The sequence below is a fragment of the Echiichthys vipera genome (genome assembly GCF_963691815.1).
Source record: "Echiichthys vipera genome assembly, chromosome: 20".
Taxonomy (NCBI): Eukaryota; Metazoa; Chordata; class Actinopteri; order Perciformes; family Trachinidae; genus Echiichthys; species Echiichthys vipera.
Genome location: NC_139845.1, coordinates 22,275,009 through 22,285,203, shown reverse-complemented (window position 1 = coordinate 22,285,203; position 10,195 = coordinate 22,275,009). Strand labels below are relative to the sequence as shown.

At 40.1% G+C, this 10,195-nt stretch overlaps 2 protein-coding genes across 2 annotated transcripts; both read left to right on the top strand.

Annotated features, from left to right (window-relative positions):
• Positions 1–5,981: 5,981 nt before the first annotated feature.
• Positions 5,982–6,572, top strand: LOC310962480 (histone H1-like; the record flags this gene model as incomplete). Its single annotated transcript, XM_083934958.1, has 1 exon — positions 5,982–6,572. One exon carries the CDS (start codon positions 5,982–5,984, stop codon positions 6,570–6,572), a length of 591 nt encoding a protein of 196 aa, XP_083791084.1.
• A 1,820-nt stretch (positions 6,573–8,392) lies between these two features.
• On the top strand, positions 8,393–8,767 carry LOC310962490 (histone H2B-like; the record flags this gene model as incomplete). Its single annotated transcript, XM_083934968.1, has 1 exon — positions 8,393–8,767. The coding sequence occupies one exon, from the start codon at positions 8,393–8,395 to the stop codon at positions 8,765–8,767; it is 375 nt and encodes a 124-aa protein (XP_083791094.1).
• Between the last annotated feature and the right edge of the window lie 1,428 nt (positions 8,768–10,195).

The following is a 10,195-nucleotide window of genomic DNA, read 5'->3' as shown; positions in this document are numbered from 1 at the left end:
CAAAGAGGGGCCCAAGCTTTCTGGCCAAGCCATCCAGAACTGGAACTTTTTGAGGTTGCTGCCAGTTTTAATTGGCGACAAAGTACAAAGTCCTGACGATGATGTTGATCTGGTTTGTGCACAAAGGATTTCTCTGTCACAGGTAGCCTATCTTGACATTATAATCCAAGAATATTTGGAATCAAGGAAGTGTTTGTTCCCAGAGTGTAAATTAAAACCAAAGCATCATTATTTGCGACACTATCCGGCACTAATTTTGAAGTTTGGCCCCCTGATACGACTGTGGACAATGCGATTCGAAAGTAAGCATAGCTACTTTAAGAGATGTGCCAGGCATCTGAAAAACTTTAAAAATATCTGCCTTACTTTGTCTGAGAGACATCAGATGTTTCAGGCTTATGTTTCAGTGGGGTCTGGAAGCAGTCAGCCTCTACATGTCAAAGACAGCTGTACATTTTACCCCAGCCTTTATAGCGAGACAATTAAACAAGCAGTGTGTGAGTTTGGCTTCTCAGAAAACAACACTAGTGTTTCCACAGACATACAGTACAAAGGAACAGCATATAAAAAAGGGCATTTCCTTGTGTCAAAAAATGACGAGACTGTGGAGTTTGGAGAGCTTCTCATTATTTTAATTAAAAATGATGCAGAGGTGTATTTCGTGATGGATATACATAAAGCTGACTATCATTCTGAGTATCATCTGTACTCTGCAAAAAAAGACGGTGCCATGTTGCAGTGTCTTGAAATTAGTGAGTTGGTGGATTTCTATCCTTTAACATCCTACATTGTTAATGGCCACCAAATGATTCCACTGAAGCACAGCATCTTCTCCAGATAAACATGATCTTGGGCACTGGTGGGGGAAAAAAAACACATGAATGGCTAAAAACATTAGATATTGCATGCTATTTTTCTCATTTCTCTCTTTTCTCATCAGAAATGACAGACTTGGAGCCAACATTTTTGCGCAGTGCCATCTACGAGGTTTTGCCTGACCTTGCTGAAGTATCAAAAGATCTTTTGGAGGAGACCTTGCAGTCCCTTGGCATCGAAACGAGTGATGACTTTCAGTTTCTAGAGGAAAGTGATTTGACAACGGCTTTGAGGCCTATTCAGGTCAGAAAAGTGCTTGCTGCGTGGAAGTTGAGATGTATGTATTCCAGCATATAAGGATGCAGTTGATGCCCATAGAAAGACAAAAACATTCTCATAATATGTCTGTCTGTCTGTGTTTCTTTTTCTCCAGGCCAAACTCCTGAAAGTAGCAGCGCATCTAGTTGTCCATCACCAGCAACTCCACCATCCCTGGAGTCCATGTCACCGGGAAGTTCTTCAGCATCTGCCAGCAGCTGTCGAAGCCCTGGTGCTGACTGGGTGTATACATACCAGGTTCCATGGGGCAAGTTCCCAGAAGAACTAATTCAGACACTAGAGAGGGGAAAACGGCCGAGCCCTCGTCTAAGACGTGAGATGGTCCGCATTGTTGTAAGTGATATGATGCGAAGAAGTTCTTCAGTGAGTAAGCGGACCTCAACTGATGTTGCCCGAAAAATGGTGGCCAAGTATCCAAAGTCTTTGCAAGACATTATAGAGGGAGATGTTATAGGCTCTGGATACCACTCACTTGTGAAACAACTGCAAAATAGAATAGAAAATGTTAAGAGATCTACAACACCAAAAATAAGAAAAAGAAAGAGTCGCACAGAGGATTCTGACACAGATGAAGTCCCTTTGGAGCAAAGAGCAGCGATCCAGGACACCTATGGGTGTATCAAGTGGGATGTAAAATTCCTGCCCCTTGGGGAGACCCCAGAGAGCCAGCAAGAGAAGAAAGGAAAACTGAGGCGGATGTCCAAGCAAACTAATGCAAATCCGGAGGATATCAAACAATTAATGAAGTCGTCATTCTACACACAGCGCAAAGAAGTAAACCAGGGGAAAAATATAAAAGACCTCCTGGAAGACTGGCCCTCTTGGTTCAGTGAACTTGGCATGGGTGTGCATTTCAAGGAGCTCACAGGAATAGCGCTTAAAGAAATTCATTCATTCATACAGAATGTCGATCTGAAGGGGAAACGGCTCCTGAACTTCATGAGTACAGTTTGCATGAGCAAAAACAAGAAGTTCCTGCAGGCTGCAACGAGGGTGAAAATGTTGAGAGGTGCGAGCTGAGCGGCTGCTCCGAAGATGTTAAAGAAATGCTGCTGCTGCTGCTGGCCTATTTCAACGAGAGAGATGAGAGGATGCTTTATACTGTGGAGGACACCTGTCTGGCAGGGGAAGTCCAGATGGACAAGCTCCCCATAACTCCTACCATTATTGTGTGTGGTAAGTTAACTTTTTGTTTGTCTTTGTTGTTTGTGTTTCTTTTTATATCTGGATGAGTTCATGGTGCTTGTTTTTTTTATTGTGAACTGTATAAGTCCTGTGTTTGTCTCTGTGTATGTGTCTGAGTCATAGTGCGTGTGTGTGTGTGTTTTGTCAGGGGCACAACCATTTGTTCCACTTACATTTGTGTGTGATTCCTTCTTTATTAGGGCGATCCTGCTTTACTTCCACACGGTTTATGGTCAGTGTTGACAGAACCATTGTTCAAGAGAACATCCCCTCTTTTGTGTCGTCCCTGTGTATAATGTTTGGAAGCTACTACAGCTTCAACATTCATTATCCATCCGAGCTGGCATCCACACTAGAGTTCCTGCAGAGGTGTGTCATTTTGGATTGTTAAGCAAACATTTTCTCTGTATTGAATTGTAACAACAACAACAAAGTAAAAAAAAAAGTTGCTTGATGTGATATTTTGTTGTTGTCGTTTTGGTTAAAGTTACTTTATCATTATTACATTTTGTCTGTTTTTCTTCTGTTTCCCTAAGGTGCTTTTTCTCCATAAATCCGGAGAAGGGCACCAAGGTAGTGAAGAGCAGCACCTCCCGTCTTCATTTGAACCCCAGAGTCCTCACGTTGATCCAAGACCTTTCGGATCATGAGTGGCGGGATATCTGAATATGGACTCAAGTAAGCCATGGTTTGTGGTTATGTTCCAGTTACAGATAAAACTTTTCTTTGAGTGGGTTAGTTCTTTAAACATTAACAGTAAATATTACAGATGAAAATCTTTGTTTGAAGATGTGAGATTGATTGTGTTTGTGAGTGTCCATGTGAGTCTGTGTGTCTGTGAGTCAGTCTGTCGGTATCTATGTGTGCGTCTGTTAGTGTGTCTATTTTATCATTAATATATTTGTCTGTTTGTTTTTCTTCTGTTTCCCAAGATTCTTCTCCTCCATCAACACAGAGGGGTGTTGTGGAGAAGAGCAGCAGTTCCCGTCTACACTTACGGCAGAGTCTTCACCTTGATCCAAGGTGGTTTACGGTTGCTTAGTTACTTAAGCTTGTTTAAATATGTTACAGATGAAAATAGTAGTTTAAAAAAAGTTGTGACAGTCTGGTTGTACTCTATACCTTTTTGAAATAATAAAATGGGGCTTTGAAATGACAAGTTGGTATTGTATTTGTTTTTCTAAAAGTTGCTGCATACCACAGGTTACAGTTCTCTTCACATTTATGGTAAAAGTCAAACATAAAAAGAAAGTGCAGTTTAATTGTTACCATCAAATATAGAAGCGGTCAGTCATGTAGATGTTTATTTCACTACAAAACATTGCTATTAATACTACAAAATATATTACATAAAACAACCCTTTACTAAAAGAAGCAGAAATATTCAGTAAAATTACTGTCTTATAATGAGGCGATTTAATAATGCCTTGTGTCTGATGTTTCTCAGTGAAATTTAATGGGATTAGATGTAAAATAAGCTACCACCACATGTAAATTGTACAGGGAAAAATGGCTTTAATAAAGGCATAGTCATGCTAATTTGGCTGAAGAGGGATGTTGAATTTACCATTTTAGCATGTGATTTTTATAAAGTTATTTTGTAAAGGATTACAGTTTTAAATTGTAACTGTACAGGTTGTTCTGTAATATGTTTTACACTCTGCTGTATTTTTTACAATATTATTCTGGCAACCACAGCTGCCAGTTTTTTTCCGTAAAAACAACGTTTTTTTTCTTACAGTGTTCTATCTCTTTAGTTGGTTTTGTAGATTCTGTGTTTTTTGTTTTCTGTTGTCTTTATTTTGTTCATGCATTTTACATGCTGGGAATAAATTCAAAAATGTTGAATTCTCAAATCGACCATTTTAAAATATTTTTTTTTTTCAATCAAAAATGCTAAGACTCTTCGTGCTGTTGGGATTTCACAACAGTTCAGGTAATCTAGATATAATCTACTTATTACATTTAAAAACGTCAAGTGTACAGAAAAGTGTGAAAAAATGTTGAATTTAATATAATTCAATATATGGTCGTGATGTTCAGCGTGGCTCCTAGAACTTGTTGCTTAAAGGAAAGAGGAAGTCAAAGCTTTCGTACTCACTAAAGTACTTTAGTGTCCGTCTGTGTCCGGACACCGACAGAGCTGCTGTCTCATTCCAGGGCCCTGAACCTGTCATTACCGGTGTGTGTGTGTGTGTATATATAATAATAATAATCACAGTGTTGTGTTTTCAGAAAACACAAAATCCAAACATCTGACTGCAACATATAGATCTTTTTTTTATCTATCCATGGAGATTTTATTACACTAAAAACACAGGACACTAGTTATATACATAGTTTCAAACATTTAAAAACAAAATACAAGTTACATTTTGGCACACCGGTGTAAAATCAAGGTTCCTACACCTTTTCCACATTCAAATTTAAGCACTTTTCAAGCTTTTCAAGGTGCGTTTCCAGCTCCTCACAGCTGTGGTGAACTACATGTTTGTGTCCAGAACATACTTTATATTCAGTTTACTTAATAATGCACTTGATCATCACATTAAATTAGATGTAATTGTGCTTTAAACAACCACAATTATGTTTCAGGACAACTCTCTACGTTCAGCTGAGAGTCTGAGGGTTGAATCTAATAAAATCTTTACTCTTCAACATGGTTGATAGGACGTCTTCATTTCTACACGTTTGTGAAACGATACAAGTGATAGAAAGAATAATAGTTGAAGGGGAATCTACTGTAAGATCCTACAAAGTAAAGTCACAAGTATTTAAGGAGAACGGAGCAAACACTGGACAAAATCTAAGGACAAATTCATCTTTCACTGTTTCAAGTAGTTATGTGTAATAATGATATCTAATCAAATCTAGAAATAATAATAATGAAATATAGAAAGCACCTCAGCGTTAGAGACACATGAAAGTGTTTTCTGTATTTCCTTCTTCACTTTTCCAGCCAGAGAGCCGCAGGTCTCCACACAAACTGAAGCTGATCACATTGATTTCACTCAGAATGTGACTTTATTTACATCTTTATCTCACACATCTTTCATTATGAACCTGTTGAATTGGGCTGGTAAATCTACACAGACACTCAATCTGGAACAGGAGTCTAACTGTCCAACTGGCCGAGGCACGGACCGTGTGTTTACCTCCACCGGAAAAGTCCTTTATTCAAACGAAATAAATCACAAAACTGCCGTTTTTTCGGGTTTGTTACATCCAGACACGTCTCTGCTAACTGGAACAACACTGAAACATGTGATACAGATCACTTTTACACCCTTTCAGAGACCAAATGTGCAGTAAACTCGCCGCGAGTTGTCCAAAGTGAGCGTGTATCAGAGAGGTTTGAAGCCTCCTGAGATGAATTCAAAGAGTCCTTGTGACCAAACACGAGCTCAGTGTGGAGGGAAGGACCTTTTCTCGCTGCTACAGTAAAAAACGTGTTTTAAAAAGGTTATTTTATGTGAATTTAATCCCCAAACTGTGGCGGAGAAAACACAAAAGTGTCGCCACATTTCGGCAGGGCGGCGGAGCGGCTGTGTGAGTTGACTCTCCACGGTTCTCACGTGCTTTATAAATCCGCCTCCTGCCCTCGGCTCAGTCACTCTCAGACGAACACAGCACACACGAAGATGGCAGAAGAAGCTCCAGCAGCAGCTCCGGCGAAAGCCCCCGCGAAAGCCCCCAAGAAGAAGGCTGCTCCCCGCCCCAAGAGTGATGGACCCTCCCTCCCGAAGCTCATCCTCAGCGCCGTGGCCGAGTCCAAGGAGCGGAAAGGCATCTCTCTGTCCGCCATTAAGAAGTTTCTGGCCGCCAAAAACATCGACGTTGTTAAGTCCAACAAACGCATCAACTCCGCGGTGACTTCTCTGGTGACCAAAGGGACTCTGACGCAGACCAAAGGGACCGGAGCCTCCGGATCCTTCAAGCTCACCAAGGTCGAAAAGGCAGTCGCCAAACCAGCGGCGAAGAAAGTGGTGAAGAAGAAATCTCCCGTTAAAGCCAAGAAGCCCGCGGCGAAGAAGACCCCGGTGAAGAAACCGGCAGCCAAGAAAGCAGCAGCTAAGAAACCGGCAGCCAAGAAGTCTCCGGTGAAGAAGGCGGTGAAAAAGCCTGCAGCCAAGAAGAGTCCCAAGAAGGTGGTCCCCAAAAAGGTGGTGAAGAAGACCCCTGTGAAGAAAGCTCCGGCAAAGAAAGCTGCAGCAAAGAAATCCAAGAAGTGAAGCAGCTCCTGAATGCAGCACTCCGGTGCATCTAAAGGCTCTTTTAAGAGCCACCACAGATTCACTCAAGAGCTTTTTCCTTCCAAACAACTTCTCCACTTTCTCTTTTTCTTTATTTACATCACAAGATCTCAGAGTATCAGCATGTGTAGTTTCACACGTTGATGCTTAAACTTAATATTCCTTTACACAGTTAAAGACCCATTATGTGATACATGGTACATGACATCACTACATGTTGGTGGGTAACACAGTAACACAACACATAAAACAAATGATGGCTCCATAATAACAATAATGATGATGATGATGATGATGATGATGATGGGTTCTGTGAATGAATCATTTTGACTCTGAAAGGTCCAAAGTCGTCCTTTCTAACTCCACACTGTTCTGTCTGAATCTGTTTTTAGAGCCACCATAGAAACAACCGAACAGTGTTTTCTTCCAAATCACTGACTCAAGGAGAACTCCAGACATTTGTGTCCATTTGGGAAACTGTGTCTTCTTCATCTGCCATCAGTTTGGCTCTGTTGGTGTGTGTCTTAATACTACTGGAGCCCTAACAGCTCATGGATCACATACATTTTATTTCATCTGTTTTCCGTGATAACAAGAGAATTAATTTGAGAGTTGGAGAATCAGTGTAACAATGTCAGAGGAGCAGGAGAATATGGATCACCATCACAAATCTCTTCAATCAAGGCCGACACATGAAACAGCTTCATGGCACCTTATTACAGAGAATGTTCACATCAGTGTGCGTCATCTAAGAAGACGGTTGGTACGGCTTCAGCTTCATCAGAGGAGCAAGTGAAGAGAACCTGAGGTCCTCATTAACTACATAGTTTTGGCTGCACATAAATAAACAGATTTCACTTTAATTTCTTAACAGAAAATCACCTGAAATCATGTGTCAGTGTTTTCCTCAGTGTTCTTCAAGATGTGAGAAGTCTTTAGGAGGCATCACATGTCAGATGTGATGGAAATCTCAGGCCTCTCACGTTTCATTCACTATTAAATGAATAATCCTGTTATCATGGGGAAACGGAGGAAATGAAATGTATGTTATTTATGATCATTCAGGGCTTCTGTGTAATATATATATATATTTTGGGTTCATCTTCTAATTGATCAATAGAAGACTGAAACAAATGTACGACCTTCTTGACTCAATAAGGACGGAAGTGTCCACTTGGCAAAAACTGCTCTGACATTTTCTGCATAAATCTCTAAAACAATTTCAGCCCTGCTCAGAAAACATTCGGTCATTTTTAGGACTCAAACCCTTTAATTATCAGTTTGATTATTTGTTGTTATTCATGAAAAACAAACAAAAAAAACCACACAGTTATTTTCCATGAAACAAATGTTTGGTGGCTGGGGGATTTTATAAACTCAATCTTCCATATGTCAGTGATTAGCATTAGATGAGATCAGTTCTCCTGAATCTGTTTATGGGTGATATTTCTAAAAAGTTCGAATTGTATAACTGGATGTATGAGAGAATTTCGTATCTTAATGATAATTATGACTTTATATCTTTATTTTGAAACACTAACTTATTATTTTGAGAAAGTTTCTCATTATGAACATACTTTTTTAACACATTAGCAGAAATAGGCTTCCATATGTAAAACCATAAAGATCTATATTTTCATCACCATCTGGTTTGTTTGTGTCGGCGCATGCTCAGTGTCGGTCACACAGCTAGGCCAATCCGGGACGCGCAACAGCACACTGATATTTGCATATAGCAGCGTATAACCAAAGCAGCAGCAGAGCAGCATACAGTCATCTGTTCCCAGAACAACCCAATCATGCCTGATCCAGCAAAGCCTGCGCCCAAGAAGGGCTCCAAGAAAGCCGTGACAAAGACCGCCGGGAAGGGCGGCAAGAAGAGGCGAAAGAGCAGGAAGGAGAGCTACGCCATCTACGTGTACAAGGTGCTGAAGCAGGTCCACCCCGACACCGGAATCTCCTCCAAGGCCATGGGCATCATGAACTCCTTCGTGAGCGACATCTTTGAGCGCATCGCCGGTGAGGCCTCTCGTCTGGCTCACTACAACAAGCGCTCCACCATCACTTCCAGGGAGATCCAGACCGCCGTCCGCCTGCTGCTGCCCGGGGAGCTGGCCAAGCACGCCGTGTCTGAGGGCACCAAGGCCGTGACCAAGTACACCAGCTCCAAGTAAAACTGCTGCTGGACCAACAACACAAAGGCTCTTTTAAGAGCCACACACTCAGTTCACTGAGAGCAAGGATTTGAATCACTTAGAATTGTTAATATAATATATTTCTTATTTAGTGTCACATTAGTAGAAAGGAACTACATATTGAGATTAACTTGTTATAGCGATAAATATCATTGCATTCCACACATTGTAGCTTACTTGGTGACTTAAAACCTGAAGTGCTTATCTTGTATGTGAGGTCCCACATTGAAAATATGAAACTTTTTAAATCACATGCAAACACATGTGAAACATATCTACTTTACAACAACTGTCTAAATTGGGTAGATCACTGAACACATCATGGAATAAGAATCTATTACTATTGATGCAGTGAAGAGTTTGTGCTGTAATAAATCTGCTTTATTTACTAAAGTAGCAAAGAACCTCGTGTCTTGGAGCGGTGGAATGTATTTGTACTGAACAAATGTTATTGGCAGGTAAATAATCTACCCAGCAGTAAATCAAATATAGACCCGGTAAGAAAATAAAGAATTTAATTATTTTTTTTTAAACTTGATTTTGTTCAATCCGGCAAAGCTGCCGTCTGTATACAAAGTATCTAAACTTGCTTTCATATTGATCGCAATATTACTCATATGTGTAAAATGTTAATGGTGAATAAGGAATAATATATTCCATAACAGTATCCATGTTCAGTGGATTAAATTGTAAATGGACATGTTTTTGAATGAATCTTAATGGAGTACAAAGCACATTTTCCTCCAGATTACAGTAGATTAGAGGCCTAGCAATAACGTGGATCAACTCAATGAAAGAACCCGTTTCTGACTACGAATGAGAAGTTACTACATTTCTTTGTTTTCTTACTTTCTCCGTCAATTCAATTCAAATGCAACATTGTAGTTGAATATATACAAATATAATATTCTTATACAGTACATATTCAACCCCTTGTATATTATCCAATACTAATAAAGTGTATTTATAGCATTTCTTTGTATTTAACTTATATATAGACAACTTTTGTAAACCCTTCGTATTTCTATAAATTGTATTTATTAGTCACAGTAATATGGTTAAAGATTATAATAGTTTTTTTCCCCTTACATTTTCTCTCTCCGTCAATTAAATTTAATCTAAAAATAACTGACACATAGACCTGTAAATCAAAGTAGAAAAGTGTGAACAGTTCAAATATAAGTGAGAACTGTGGAAACAGGACTTTTCTCTCTCTCGTTTTCCTTGCCGCTGTGCGCGCGCTTTAGTTCAGTCCCTGTTGTCCAATAGCTGATCAGCTACAGCGCGCGAGTCACCCGAGCTGGACCAATCAGCGGATGCCGTGACTCCGGCGGTTCCTTTATATAGCCGCTGTTCTCAGGCAGACTTCATTCTTTCTTCAGCTGAACACAGAGAGGAGAAGCCGCC